Source organism: Oryzias melastigma, linkage group LG20, assembly GCF_002922805.2.
Source record: "Oryzias melastigma strain HK-1 linkage group LG20, ASM292280v2, whole genome shotgun sequence".
Classification (NCBI taxonomy): Eukaryota; Metazoa; Chordata; class Actinopteri; order Beloniformes; family Adrianichthyidae; genus Oryzias; species Oryzias melastigma.
Genome location: NC_050531.1, coordinates 12,035,096 through 12,051,287, shown reverse-complemented (window position 1 = coordinate 12,051,287; position 16,192 = coordinate 12,035,096). Strand labels below are relative to the sequence as shown.

The following is a 16,192-nucleotide window of genomic DNA, read 5'->3' as shown; positions in this document are numbered from 1 at the left end:
TTTCTCTTCAGAAACATTTTTTACTAAATGTCAGATAAAAAAGTACTTTTTTTATTATTATTATAAAATCTGATGCAATCAAATTGACTACATCTCGATAACAGCTGGGGGGAAAAAAACGAAAATAAAAGCTTGAACTGATGAAGCTTTTTTACTGGATTAACAACAGCAGATATCATTTACTGTAGTTTTCCCTTTTGCCCATATTACCAAGACCAACCAAATCTCTTCACAAATCCCAGACAAACTTAACTCATTTTATCATGATGATGCATTCTCAAATATCCCTTCATATCAGCTTCATCCAGTTGTGCCTCAGCTCTGACCTGATTCATCCGCTCTTCATCCCTCTAATCCCATGAATCAGGTTATGAAACATTGCCTCTTTGTCAGCCGCAGAGCCACCATGAAACCGCTGGGTCAAAACATCGTCTCCCATGTGGAGGCAGCTTGAAAAAAAGGTTGAGTGACGCTATTTTGGACCAGCAGGAGATAAACTGAAGTCTACTTCATTTTTCTTTTTTTTAGTACAAGTGGCCATAAAAATCACCTAATTAATTTGATCTCAAATTGAAAAACATGACAGATGGTGCGAGGCTAATCAAAGAGAACTAACCTGGGAGATCAGAGAACGCTCCTCTCTCAATGATGTGCTTTCTGTACAAAGTCTTCAAAACCTTGGCGCTGCCGAACCTCTTGAAGCGGCTCTTCACATTGTTATAATACCATTCCAGCGACTGAGTCCTAAAAATCCTGCAGAGAAGACAGAAGGAAGAGCAGAAAACAAAACCTTGAGTCAAAGGGAACAGATGGAACGCAAACTGGCGGGAATTGGATTCTATGATAAGTGTCCAAAATTGTAACTGATTTAAGCCAGAGACATTACTCGCTCACTGGGGCGCCTTTTATGAAGTTAAGTACTCATTTGAAACAGGAAAGTTCATAGATTTATTTTTTTATTCATTGGTTTTCATGTTGGAAAGGAATATTCTTTGAATGCAATAAGAGTTTTGTACGGTGGCCCTGAAGTGCAAACCACACCAAAAAAAAATATTTAATGCAAGAAAATCTATTAAAGATCACAACAACAATTAAAAAAAGCAAAAGAAGTAATAATAATAGCATTCCATTTTATAAATAAAGAAAAAATTAAAAAAATAAAAATGAAACGATTTGGAAATCAAAAGTAATTTCCAGAAATCAAAATAAAATTCATAAAAATAAAACAGCAAGAAACCAGAAAATGTTGGTACAATGGGATACCCTTAATTAGATAATGACAGTTTTGTTAGTTTAGATGTTTGAGTTTTTTTCAAATGTGTCTTCAATGTTTACTTATAAATGTTTTAAGATTAGTACGGAGAAAATCCTGATTCACTATATGCCAAATACCTCATCCAACAGTACCTTTTCCAGTTTCCGCAAAAAATTAATAATGAAAAAGGAAAAAGAAACAAAGAAAGAAACCAAAAAAATCAAACCAATCATCTAATTAGTGATATCCCATAGTATCTAGTACTGTTCATGATTGTGTGGATGTCTGTAGGTAGTGGGAGTGTCAGCTGAGCTGACCCTCATGGAAATCCTTCAATGCATTTATTGTGTATCATTGCGTAGGCAGTGATAAATTCATGACTGATGGTAATGAAAAAACCCAAAAGATTCTCATGGATTTTATTTAATCCATCACTCCAAGACATTCTGCCAAAATTGAGTTTATTCTCTTGGTCTGACTGTCTCTCCTTTGGCTTTTGCAGCTTCTGTCCGTTCCATCACTTAGTCCAAACTGCACTTACTGTTCCAGAAACCAAAAGACACATGCAGTTTTTCTTGTGTCTGAACATCAAGGTTGCCAACTCTCGGTATTTAGAGAAAGATGCTTAAACGCCATGTTCATGCAGTAACCATTTCCACTGCTTATATTTTAAAAGAGCACAGTAAGTGATGGATTTCATAAAATATGTGCACATTGATGCTTCTGCTGTATAGACAGGCTTGTGAAAAGAAGGGGGTGGAAGAAACCATGCTAATAAAGGAATCCTGAGTGGCCCTGAGGGTGAATGAGCTGCCACATTTATCCCTCCTCTCTCCTTCTTAACTTCCTTCCACTCTTTCCTTCCCCAGGATTTATGATCCTCTGCCTCTATCATCTGGGCTGCTCCATAGATTCAGCTCTCTAATTTGATGCCACGGGTCAACCCAGTCACTTTAATGTCGGTGGCCGAGCTCCAGTATGGAGGACGGGCTGTCTTTATATTTCCATCTGAGCCTGAGGACAAAAAGAAAGGAATGAATCTGGAAGAGTTAAGAGGTTGAGGTGGCGATGGATGGACGCGAAATACAAATTACAGGGCTTTAAGACCGAATGTGATGGAGAAAATGGACCAATTCAAACCATAAACTGAGAAAAAATAGAAAAAGATAACATTTCTGCAGAGCTCCTACAGGGACATACAGTTGTGCTCATAAGTTTGCACACCCTGAAGTCTTTGTTCAGCACACAGCTGATACAAAAGGGTTTTAAGCTAAAGGTAACCATCCTCCCCTGTGACTCGTCTGTCTATAATCAATGAGTGCACAAAAAGTGTTGGAGGTTCCGGGCTCTAAACATACATATGCATCCTTCATTCAGTGCTGCACTGACATTTCAGGATCCTGAGTCATCGGGATTGTTAAAGAGCTGTCAAAAAACCTACGGGAAAAGGTAAATGAACTGTACAAAATAGGAAATAGATATAAGAAGATATCCAAGGAACTAAGAATCCCAGTCAGCAGTGTTTCAGTACTAAGAAACTTGTTTCTAATATGTTTTTGTTATTTAGGGAATGACGTTTATTAAAAACTTAAAATATAGAACTTTTTTACCTTTATAAAAATGTCTAATTTTATCCGTTGATTGTTAGTAATTTTAAAATTATTACTTTTGTCAGGTTTCTGTGACTATTAAGGGTTTTTCTATTAACGGCAAAATTAAACTGTATGTGCTCATCTTTAAATGTAGATTAGTTTTAATTTAGTTGTTAATCCAATGTAAAACCAGAAAATAATCAAACAAAATGCAGACTCAAAGACAGGGATTTGCCTCCTTTTATGTAAGCAGAACAAACCTAAAAAAAAAAAAGAACACAGAAAAAAGGCTAAATGAATTTGGGACGGCGGGAGAAGCACGTAAGTGAATGAAGTTTGACGTTTCTTCCCTTGAGTGACCTGATCCAGAAAAGAACTGAAGAGGGGAGGACAGTGAAGTGGATAAGCTGAGGCTTTCAAGCAAGAGCTTGTCTGTTCTACGAGCTTCTGCAAATACAGATTTCATAATGAGGCTGGGAGATGCCCCAATGCTTGGCTGCTGCATGAATAAGTAAGAGGAATTCCTGTGGATGGTCCCCTGACAGCAGCTTACCCTTCCTCTATCATCACTTCACTCAGCTCCTCGTGGAACCGCCGCCTCCCTGCTCGCCGGGTCCTCCTATCCGAAGCTGCGTTGCCCTCTTTACTTCACAGGACCAATTTGCAGATGTAAATGATGCCTAAATAAAATATATGGAACTATGTAAGGCAGTGCAATAAAAAGCACCTGATTTGTTAAGTTTCAAAGCCCTCCAGCGAAGAGAACTATTTCCATAATTGACTTTTTTGGGCCTTTCTAATAAATTGGTTCAGCTTCTGTTGAAGCTTCTGCAGAGACAAGAGAGCAAAGAGAGAGGGAAGAAAGCCGGGGTGGTTGATAACAGAACATCAAACAAACTGTGTTCTCCACAGAAAATGTTTGTCTGTTGCTGGCTGATCTTGATAATGGAAGAAAATAATAGGCTGCTTTCAGCTGCAGGGTTACATCAAAGTGCTCGAGGATTGGGAGGATACAGTTCTCGAGCTGTGAGGTCTGGAAGTGTTTTTTTTTTTAAATCCAATTCCAGTTTTTATAACAACTTGGAATACAGTAATGTATTTTTGCCACAAATAACAAAAGAAAATGAAAAGAAAAGAAGTGACAAGAACCTAAAGAACTTTGAGTTTTACTATGTTTCAAGGTGATTTTTTTTTTTATTTTATAATTGCCATAAATTAGTATAAAAATATATTAAGTTTTGCCTGCTTTTTTTGTTACTGTTTTCTGTCTTTCAGCACAAGAAAATTTGCAATCACTCAGATTCTGCAGGCTGGAAAGCTTTCACAGACTTCCACAACAGCTTCCTCCCAGCTGCAATAAGATTAAACATTAAAATGGGAAGACTGACCTAATCTCTGCTGCTGTACAAGTCATTATGCGCCAAAACTGTAGTCAGTCAGTTTGGACACTATGTGCAATAATGCAAAAGTTGCCTATACTTTTGTAATTTACTATTTATTATTTAATAATCTAACAGTAGTTGTGTTGTAACATAAGAAAATTCCAATGTACTTGTTTTTAAGTTGCGTTTTTGAGATGTAAATAACTGTAAACTAATTGTATCCTTCATCTGTACAAGATGTTTACTGTTATGTATTTTTGGATCATACCGAGTTCTGCAAACATCCATAATCATGTGGATTAAGATTAACAATTGTGATGCCTTAACTGCACCACAAAGCATCATACATCAAACTTCCATCTTTATTGAACTTTTACTTTTATTTTCAATCAATTAATAAAATGTAAACAGATCAGATTGATTCTGTTGTTTTAAACTTAATTAGATCAACTCAATTCAATGATGTGAATGCAATTCAATTCCAGGACTAAGAACAATCCTGCTTTAGTTGGTCTTACAAATGCATTGCAGAGATTTCTGCTCCAAAAAGAGGAAACCGCTTTGTTCTCTTTTGTGAATTTCAAATTCAGGCCGAGCAGACGCCTGACTTTCAGTGTTGTAACATATATTTTATCTACAGCTTCTAACCATACAAGTAGAATCTGCAGCAACATAGAAGGACAGAAACACAACATTTGCATGAAGTGGGTGTTCACTGGCACTTTTGGAAGATTAAATATGATAGAAAAATGTGCTTATATTTGCTGCGGCACACTTAGATCCTTTTTTTGTCCATATTCATTTAAAGAAAACAGAAATTCAGATAAAAAACTAGTAAATTGTAAAATGAAATTGTACAAAATCCCTTAAAGCAACCCTGCACCATCCATTCATGAAAAATTATGATAAATCAGATATTAATCCTGTTTTTTTTTCTTTATTATTCAGCACCCCTTCTATTATTTAGATCTTGCTCTGTGTGTGTTTCCTAAGAACGGCCAACAAACAGTCCACATCACTGAAGAGATTAACTAATTTATGACACATCTGCATCTGAGGAAGAAAAACATTACAAAGTACAGGAATGTAAATGGCAAAACAACATGCTTTAGGCTGCTTTCCAATTCAATGTTTGCTGACACGTTTACAACGCCAACCCTAAAACACTTTAAAATACGGTCATTAGCAGAGAAGACTGGAGGGGAAACAAAGAAGGATGTGGGTCAATGTTTGTGACACATGCTGCCAACCAGGTCATAGACTGTCTGACCTGTCGCTCTGATTTAAAGAGTGTGTGGTCCTCAGAAAACAGAAACAATGCTTTAACCTAGCAATAGTCGTGCATGGGGTGTTTCTAGACAGCAGCAAAAATATTGATCAACTGTCTGTGTCTTTGTGATGGATCTGAAAAGTGGCAGTAAGAGTATTTTCCAAAAATAACATTACTTTGGTGTGCACTCACTACATTTTCCATGTTCCATGATAAGTTTGATAGTTTACTTTAATGTTATGACCTCATTGATGTTACTTTCAGGCGAACACCTGAAGTGAAACCTGCTATACTGGCCACCAAGAGGCAAGGCGGGATATTTGTGCTAGTATTTATTTTACACAATTATAAATTAAGTAGCAACAAAACTTTAAAGATAGATCACAACGTTGAGATCTACCTCCCTGCCTGTTTCCAGATCTCCCTGCACCTCGTTATTGATTACTTGGATCAGGTGTTTTCAGTCAATATGAGTAAGGAGACACTGAGTCAGCTAAACAGCAGAAAGCAGCCACTGGCAGGCCTGCAACATTTTGATATTATTGAGAAAAACTGGGCTTTTATACGTTTTTTGGTGAAAATAGCTCTCAAAATGACATTATGAATTGCATTAATTCAGAAGATGAAGAACCACAAAAGAGAAAATCCATAAATTATAAAATCGTTTTCATTAGGAATGTCCCCTTATGCATAAAAAGCAAGCATTTTAGTGAATGTAGTACTGATTTTGACAGTTAATCCTAAAAAAGCCCATATTAACCGAACACCTCCAGGCTGCCATTGGGCGGTTCACTCTTCCTCCTCTTCCTTTCATACAGTAGCTCTTCCTTTAAAGACCCACAGCTGTCACGGTACACCCTCACTTCCCCTGTCTTGGTTAATGGCTGTCTGAATCTTTACAACCCGCCTCTCTTCAGACCTTCATCACCCACTGCGTAACAGATGAATGTCTCTGCAGTCGGGACAGCTCGGAGCGCAGCGCTGAGGAAATTAGTTATACTGGGACAAAGTGCTCACACGCTCAGTTCTGAGAGGAGAACTGAACTGAGTTACAGACTCCTTGCATGGGGTGTGCATCCATGCGACACTGGGCTTTTGGATGTCATTCTGCCCTTTACATTACAGCAAATACAGATATAACCAGTTAGTAAACAGCTACACTGACACTTGGGGTTTTGTGAAAATACATTTTCAAAAAAAAAATGTTTTTGGATGCAATGATGTTCACACTGGATGAACAAGGGGAGGCTTCTTTTTTTTGTTTTTTTTTGCTAGTGTTTACTAGCGCATGACCGCCACCTATAGTTGAAAGAAGCTTGGTCCAAGATGTCAAAGTGGTGCAAATTTCAAAAATCTTGCTCCAGGTTTTTTTTTTTTTTTTTTTTTTTTTACAGCTCGATTATGAAAGGTTTGATGTCATATAATGCAGGGAAAAAAACAACAAAAAATACAAGTATTAACTTCTTCTCCATGATCTAATTTCAGACTGTCAGCACTTCGATTAACTAAAAGGGAAGCCATCTAAACGTTACCAACAAGTTAGAACCCCTGATTGGTTAAAGTTCAACCTGGTTTAACTGTCAACGCATGCTCAGTGGCCACGCGATTTGTACATAGAGGCCAAAAATTATCTTAAAAATGTGCGTGACAACACTTAAATGTGAAAATTTTGATTGCAGAAGCCCAAAACGTAGACTTGAATGCTTGAGGCCGTGTTGCTGGGGATGGCGTGGACGTAGCTTCAGATTAAATATCTGAACAAGTTTTCTTACTCATTTGCAGAACTGCACTCAATTGGAAGCCATTTTACACACTAAGCCCATTTAAACTGTAAAAGCAAACAATTACAAGTTAATCAAAGGTTTAACTAGCGAACTAATACAAAAAATCCACAAGTTTTTCAGCTTTTCCCCTAAAACTCAATTAAATTTAATGAGGTATTTAAAAAACAGCTTCCATGCAGAACATAAAATGTAAACAGAGATTCATAAAAGAAGAGTCTGACTCTGCACCATCCTGGTGTGCATCGGGTCAGAAAGTAGAGCTGCACTGTCCGAGCTCGGGTCAAGTCTCTTACGGTCTGTGAATGCATTCATGGAGCAAATCTTTTTAATGAGCTCATTCTAGCAGCTTTAGATAATGAGCTCAACTCTATTGACATCAGTGACATATCACATTTTATGAGGATGCAGCAGCCTGTAAAGAGTCAAGCCAAAATGCTCGTGTTTTTAAACAGGTATAACCAGAGGAATGTTGCTTCTGTTATTAGTTTTTTCTAATTATTAATGCATCAGATGTACAACAAATTCCTCTAAAACAAAGTTAACTTTGTGATGAAAAATGTAAAAGCTGTCACGCTGCTGAAGGCTTGGTAATTCACTCCAGCAATTCCCCTGTGAAAACAGATGTCAACACAACTGAGAAAGGCAAAACACAACAAACTCAGAGGAGAAATGACTTTGAACTTTAGTAAAAAAAAAAAAAAAATGAAAAGATGAATGTATCAGAAAAACTGTGCCACCATTAGAAATCTGTGATAAACATAGGAGAACTACTGAGAACATGACTATTATCTGGATCAAGCATAACTTAACATTAAATACCTCTGTATCCATATATAACTTAAGGCACAATATAAACTAACATATTAATTCATGGTCTGACACAAATAATAAATCATTTTTTAGTGAGAATTTGGCCCTTTAGTACCTTTTCAATCATGTTTTCTTGTTTTTTTTGTCATTTTTTCCCCTGTCAGTCACACCAGTTCAAGTTGATAATCATCCACAGCTGTTTTCATTTCAGTTAATTTACCTCAATGTATTTGAGTGTGTGGTTACAGGTAGACTGTTTGTCACATTTGTTTTTACATTTATTTATTATATATTTATGGCCATATTTCATGTTTTTTTCATTATATTTTGAGTTTATTTTACCAAAAGTTATAGTTCCTTGGTTTCCTCCAATCTTTGGTCCTTTGTCCACCTGTTCCTAAAACATTTCTATGTTGTGAACGCTTGTTTAGTTTGTGTAAGCATGCCACGTTGCATGATTTAGAGCATAATTAACAGTAAATGAGACAAAAAAATTCACAGCAGAACAAACGGAAAATAAATTAAGTATTTCATATGAAATGGGGAGAATTTCATTGATATCAAATAAAATTAAGTGAAACATAATTAAAACACATAATTAAACTTAAAATTACCAAAAAGATTGGGAAAACATAGACATGATGAAAGCCAAACTTCTAATTATAGTGGCTAAAGTTTACCAAGAAACTGCTGTAGACGGTTAACTAATGAAACCCAGCAGGACTGTGACTGAGGGGGAAAAACAAAAAATCTAACTAGATCACAAAACCTGATTAAGACCTAGAAAACCTTAATAAGAAAAGTACCAATCCAATCAAAACAGAAACACCAATCAGTGAAGTAATCAAGGATTTGAGAAAATGAGCTAAGAGCTCCAAATCAATCACTTCCTTTAACAATAAATGTTTTTTTCAATTGGACCGGGGTCAGTTTAGAATGCAGATTGGATAGCAATGAATTAGATCTTGTTTAGGCTCTTGCGTATCAGTGTCTCAAATGGTGCACCGCTAATAGGTGTTTGTACATTACTGTCTGATATTGTATTGCTTAGAAGAGGGGTCTGCAACTTTCAACACCTAAAGAGCCAATTATGTTGATTTCTCACAGACCACAACCCAAAAAGAACCACTAAGTCTTAATTCACGAACCCTTAGAAAATGTGACATTGATTTGTTTTTATGTTACTCATATGATAAATATCCATAATCATTTTTTAGCACAAGTAAAAAACAGAAAATAGCCTCAAAATATGAAATAGTGTATGACTTTTGACAAAAATTCCAATGACTTTCTTTCCAAATAAGATGACTTTTTGTCACACAGGGCCGCCTCAATGCAGCAAAAGTACTTATATGCTCTGAAGTCAGCAATAAAGAAAAAAATACTATAAATTTAATCGTTTGTGATACATGCCTGCCAGAAATGAATAAATCTATTGCAACAAACCAAAATTAAATCAAAGCTAATTAAGTGACCCTGGTGCCTCGTTTCCACTGAGCGGTCCGGATTGGTCCGCTTCTGGACGGTTTAGAACGGTCAATTCAAGTGAGCGTTTCCATTTAGTGTTGGGGGGGGGGGGGATTAAATGCAAAATATTTAATATTCTTTCCAAGAAACTTGTGGGAGGTGAAAAAGAGGACAAAACTTTCGACTTGGGTCTTGAGTCAAGAAAAGCGCTGGTCTGATGCTTGCTGTTGTCGTAATACTTTTTTGCCAGGGAATGAATTTCATTGTGTGACGACAGTGGCTCCGCCCTTACTAGCCCGTTCCATTTTTATATAGACCTACAACCAGTGGGGGACCAAAAAGAGTACGAATCGGTCCGGCCGAATGGGTCCATTTTATAATGGAAACACTCTAAAGTCCGGTCCAGTCTGATCTAGAGGCAATACTGTATGTATTGGCACCATATTTATCCAGTGCACTGTAAAGTATTTATTGTGGTGGTGCTTACTGACCTCCAATTGATTTTTGGTGGTCAACGGTGGTTAAACTTTTAACTTACTATTAACTTTAAAGTTACTTTTTAAATCTATTTTTATTAAACAAAAAGCAATAATGTAGAGGCAAAAGAGTCACCTTTAGGGTTAGGTTGTGCCACCCTAAAAATTAGTTTTAAACTGTGAAAATGTTTAGAAGCTGTGAAATTTGCCATTGGACATTGGTGCTAGCCATTAGCTATCAGCGTTAGCCATAAGCGTTAAGCAAATGGTGTTAGCCATTTAAAACACAAGTAGCCAATACTAATTAATATAAAAATAATATTTATAAAAAATTACCCTTTTTCAGGCTGTAGTGCATATACATGTACTTCAAAAAAGATGTAAAATGAGATACTCTCCTTTTAGCTCACATCCTTGGCCCCGCCACAGCATGACATGGGGTTTTAAAGGGAACACACAGGGGGACAAAGCTCTGCAGCTGCAGTAGTGACAGAGCAGATCACAGTTTACACACAGCTATGGATTATGCAGCTCATGGTACTTAGTGAGCATTTATGTGCAACCAAACTTGTGGCTGGTTGTTTTGTGAAGAACAAAAAGTTAAAACTGCCATAAAAACCTAGTAAGGTGACATTGTATTTTATGTTTCCAGGTGACTGCAGGAGCAAGAGCTTTGGGTTTTATTCCTCGCCGCAGTCACAATCAGGAAATGAAATCCACAGAAATAAAAATGTTTTTGACAGTACATAATGAGAGCACATAAAACAGGACAGTAGCTAACCGCATAGAAAACATATTTACGTGACACACACTTGATGAACCCCCAAGAGACTATTAGAACAGAGGGGGGGCTGCCTGACATCTGCAGCATGAAATATCCAGACTAAAAAAAGAACAACACTCGGGAACAATGGGGCAGAAAATGATGAAGGGAAACACAAAGAAACGAAGAAAGATAAGCACAGTGAGCATGTCAAGAGAGAAGGTCAGTGTGCTTATTGGTGTCATGGATGCCAGGCATTCAGGTCTATTTTTAGAAGCCCTTTTGGAAGCACATCGCAGCCTATGAAACCATGTGAAATGGATGTTTGGAGGAAAAGAGAAAAAAGGAACGTGCACGAATGTGTGTTCGTGATATGCAAGGAAACCATGATTTCTTGTAAGAGGGGAAGAGCGCTGCCTTTGGTAAAAGGTCACGGGATCAGATCCAGATGTTACAGCCTGACATTTGAGGCAGACAAAAGCGTTGTGTTATGAATGCAGTTTGCGGCCGCAGAAACGGTCTCAGCACATTTCCCAGATTTAAAACCTCTCAGGATGTGTTGCCCTGAATGTAAAAGAGATCCAATGAAGCTCAAGGGCCTCTTACAATCTGAGTATTTACTTAATGTGTTTAAAGAAACAGACAGAAACAGCCTTTTATTATATTTATATTGTTCTAGTTTGAATCAAAAAATAACATTTCACTGTTTAAGTCCTGGCATTGTGGTTAGCGCTTTTGCATCCCGGCTAGATTGTTTTAGAGTGGAGTTTGCATGTTCTCCCCATGCACGTGTGGTATTCTCCCTCAATCAACTCAATCAATAAATCAACATATACTCCTACAATCCAAACAGATCGATCCGTCTGAGGCTAGTTGTTTATTTACTCAAGATATACCATTATAAAATAATTTCAAACTGAAATAAATTGATTATATCTGTATTAATAATAGTATTTGGATTGAGGTATGATAGGTTCATTTTATGTGTGACCGTGCAGAGTTGTAGAATGTTCTATTAATGTTCCATTTGTATTTTATGTGGAAAAACAACAGTGGGCTGAACTTTATTGAAACAAAAATGTGAGTGGATTTGAGTTTTTTGTGTTTTTTTTTCTTTGTCTTGTGGGCAACACTCTGCTGTTTCAGCGTAAAAAAGCAGAGCAGACAAAAAAATCAGCCAATAAACCAATAATTGAGCGATCGCACTACACTTTACACATACTGTGGAGATAACTGACCTCAGACTTTCAACAGTGTAAAAAAGGAAGTTATATCTATATATACAGTATATGTCATCTTCAGCCATTATTTTTGTTTTATTTTTGGTCTAACGCCACAAAAAAAAAAAAAAAGATGGCTGAACATGACAAAAAAATACACGTTGGCACAAGTGAAAGTGAATTTTACAACAAAACAAAAATATTTAAAATGTAACTGCTGAACTATTTAAAGACTGTTTAGAAATCTAATGTTAATTTAAAACTTGAAAGATATGTCAAAATAATCACCAATTGATACCAATGGTTTGGTAATCAGTACAATTCAATACTAGTAGTTAGATTTGCTAATGACAGGAAATGACAGATTATCTATTTATATTTAATTTCAATAAAGTTATTTCAAACTAAATTTGTTTAAATTCAACAATTAAAAGTAGCATGTTTGACACTCCTGCTTTTGGTTGCCAAAGCTATTTTTTGCACAATAAAAAAACAGGCTTATAGTGTGGTTTGATGGAATTGAAATTACATTACCATATGGTTCCGTATTTGTTTTCCTCTAATTATGAAATCTTTTGTGCCTCAAAACCAAACAAAGAATAATTTTTCTACTAAAAAAACAAACAAGTGCGAACACAATTTTGAGGAGTGTGGTGATAAGAGATTAGTTAGAAGGTGTTTGGCACAACAAAGCTGTTTTTTTAAATTATAAAGTATTACTACAGCAATTGCTAAAACTGACAGAAATACAGTGACTTTTTCTGCTGCAGTGTTAGAGTAAAATAACAGGGAATCTGTAAATGATGCAGTGTGCAATGAGGCTCGTCTCCTTCAGGTCTTACAATAAAGCAACATTTTTAACTGCAGGATCTAAGAATAACTGTCATGTAAGGAATGCAGCTACACTGGCCTATATAATCTTTAAGAATAGACTGATATGACACAATGCACACTTGAACAGTCTTCTGTTTAAGCTCATAGAGCTGGAAAATGGGACTTACGGGTAAAAATGATGATAAATTTACAAGGAGGCAAAGTTGTTCCTCTGGTGTCACCATGCCTCAAAAATATCACATGTCAGATTAATAAATTACTATAGCAAGGTTATGTGAGGCTTTCACTGACGAACTGCTGCATTTACTCATTTTTATTGCCTTTACTGGATTTTTGTGAAAAGTTTAAGGAGGGTGCAGGTAAATATCAAAGTAAATGTGACCATAGGAAATGAAGCGCGCACAGAACAAAAAGGCCTGTCGGGCCAACAGTTTGTGGAAGACGGATGACGATAGCCCTTTGATGCTTGGCCCGCAGATCACAAACAAAAACTCATCAGATTCATACGCTCTTACTCATCCATTCTTTCCATATATATACGTGTGCCCATTTTTCTACGTGTCATCGGGGATTTGGCGATGGCAGAGATCGATGGGAGAGCAGAGGAGGGAACGGCTCATTCCCCAAAAACAAGGGGGGTAAAAAAAAAAAAGGGTTTATTTTAAACTTGAGTTGCAAGGATATTTATTCTGATCAGTTCAGAAACATGTCTGGAAATCCTGTTACTGCGACAGTGCGAAAGTGGTTCAGTGACAGGAGTTGGACGGGTGATGTGTGAAGTCAAGAGGACGATAAGCATAAAGATAATGCTATACAGATGAAATATAGCACAATTCATCAGCCGATCCGCCCTGTGGAAGTCATCTCTGCTCTGTGTCGCTGATCACAGCGTTTACCACAGCATTATCAGTCTCAAATCCAAACTAAATTTCTGCAATTGGGTGATATATCCTTTTCTAATTGGCACGGAAGCTTCAATAAGATGAACCATCCTGCATCAGCATCAGATGAGCATGAAGCTAAAGCATCCCCAAGGCACCACAAGCTGTGCCATAAGCACTTTCTCTCTGACAGATTATTGCGAAGATCCTGTGTGCTAACATGCTTGAGGGCTCATGCATGTAAACACAAGAAATCTGGGTTTCAGACTTGTGAAGTGATCCAGCTTGTTCTCAATCACGCACATGAACTTTTGAGCTTTCCTGTTCATGCCAGCGCTCATGTGTTGAGATGAAGACTGTGGCACAGGCCAAGACAGAGAACTGCTGCAATATTCATATGGATGCCATCACACTGAGTATTGTAAAGGGGGTGGCAAATGAGGGGGAAGGGGGGCACTGACAGACATACTCTCTCAGCTGCAATTGTTTTTGGTCATTATCCATGACCTTTGAGCGCGCTCACTGCAGACGGCAAGGTTATCTTCTCAAATACGCAAAGAGGAAAGGGAGGTCAGCATGCACACAGCACATGCAGTGAATACTGCAGAAATAATGCTTTTTATTTCGCATTATTTGTTAAAGATCAGCCCCAATCATGTTTTTAGTGTTTTGTAGCATTTTTATCTCATGATGGAAGACATTTTTTAAAGAAAAATAGGTTTAAAATGGCATTTCTGGGAATGTCTTTATTCTAATTTTGAATCGGGAGTACATAAAAAACGCTGAAAAGCTTGCAGTTTTTATGTACAATTGGCAGAAGCTCCTATTTGTAGACAAATAAATCAATTTACGCCTATATTTTTGTCATCCAAGCTAGCATCTGGGTCATAACTGTACCGCTACATAGCTGAAATATTGGCATTTTTGTTGCACCACTATTGCTAGCTAGGGGTTGTGAGGGGCTGTAAGACAGCAGGAGAGCATGTAAACAAAGGGCTGATGGGAAATGGGTGCTGGCTCACTGTCCTGCCCACAACTTAGAGGTAAATTTCTGATGAACTGCCGCTCTGCAGAAACTATGTCCTAGAAAACAACGTTTTTTTAAATAATCATAACTAAAAGACCACTGGTAACACTTTCAAAATAGATGGTTGGAGTGAGACTTAAGAACTCTAACCTTAAGAACTGATGTATTTTCACCTTTAGACACAAATTCAAACATGGTCTGTATCCCTTTTGTCAATAAGAGGCCAGTAAACTCTCTTTACCAACAGAAGTATTAATGTATCACATAAACAGAGTATTTGTTTTTCCTTTTTACTTCTTTCTGGATCTTCATTCTTGTTGAAATAAAAAAAGAACCTGAAGTATTATTAAATAAAACATTAAACCTTACCAAAAAACCCTCAAATGTTGTTATTCTACAACCTAAAAAGATTTTTTAGAAAGAAACCAGAAATATGTTGTGACATTTTCTAATTTCTTTTAATATATTAAAATTGCTTTTTTATATTGACAGATTAACTAGTTTTAATGTTATTTGCATATTTCTGATGCTTTTCTAAAATAATATTTGTGCCGATTTTGTTGAAGAAATGCTAAAAAAAAATCACCCAAAAATGAAGCAGCAAAAGAAATCTGACAATCTTTGAGATATTTAAAGCATTCCCAGTGGTCTTTTAATCATGATTATGCAATTTTTAGCAAAACAAAACCAAACAAAAAACCTAGGACGTTTCTTCAGAGTGGCAGGATTTTATTAAAAATTTCCTTTTAAGTTGTGGGCGGGACCGATAGTGGGGCAACCCCATTCCCACTTCCCATTATAAATCTGTTTTCACTCTTACAAGAGCCCAGTCTCAGTAAAATGCGTACATATGCCACGATTTGAGAAATACCGTGTATAATATACGCCAAAAGCGTTTTTTGCGTGCATATAATACGCGCGGTCCTAAACGTGTTAAAGTCTGTTTTCCACGTTTAACACGTCCCCTGGTGGAGCCGTGAGCATTACAGACAGCCCCACAAACGAACAATTTGCTTTTCTAACCCTAACCATAACCGTAATCCTAACCTTAACCAGGAACGACGTCATTTAGAAAAGAGCCGGAGGATTTCTGACCACGTGATCAAAACGAAACCTAAAAAGCGTGTATATTGTACGCCGGCGCAACCTATCCTCTACCATTGCGTATCATATGCACGCAAAAAGCGTGTTTGGCGTATATTATACACGGTATTTCAGAGTGCAAAGTCGTGGCATATGTACGCATTTTACTGAGAGTGTGTTGCATTCATGGATCCAGTTGTCAGAATGAAGTGGAGCAGGGAGCTTGTGCCTCGCCTGTTGCATTTTCTACGTTACAAACAGGTTAATTTACAGGAATTATAAAAAAGAATGATTTAATATTAATGAAACTTTTAGCTTAATTTTCATAATATATGTCCTCCATCTTAA

The 16,192-nt window shown here is 36.9% G+C and overlaps 1 protein-coding gene across 4 annotated transcripts in view; it reads right to left on the bottom strand.

The window, feature by feature from the left end:
- The window catches only part of LOC112151346 (myosin VIIA and Rab interacting protein), a 113,093-nt gene that overhangs the window by 19,767 nt on the left and 77,134 nt on the right, over positions 1-16,192 (bottom strand). For all 4 annotated transcript variants that reach the window (XM_024280215.2, XM_024280217.2, XM_024280218.2 and 1 more), the window contains exon 4: positions 617-753. In XM_024280215.2, coding sequence (XP_024135983.1) covers positions 617-753 — 137 coding nt within the window. The remainder of the gene's footprint in view (positions 1-616; positions 754-16,192) is intronic.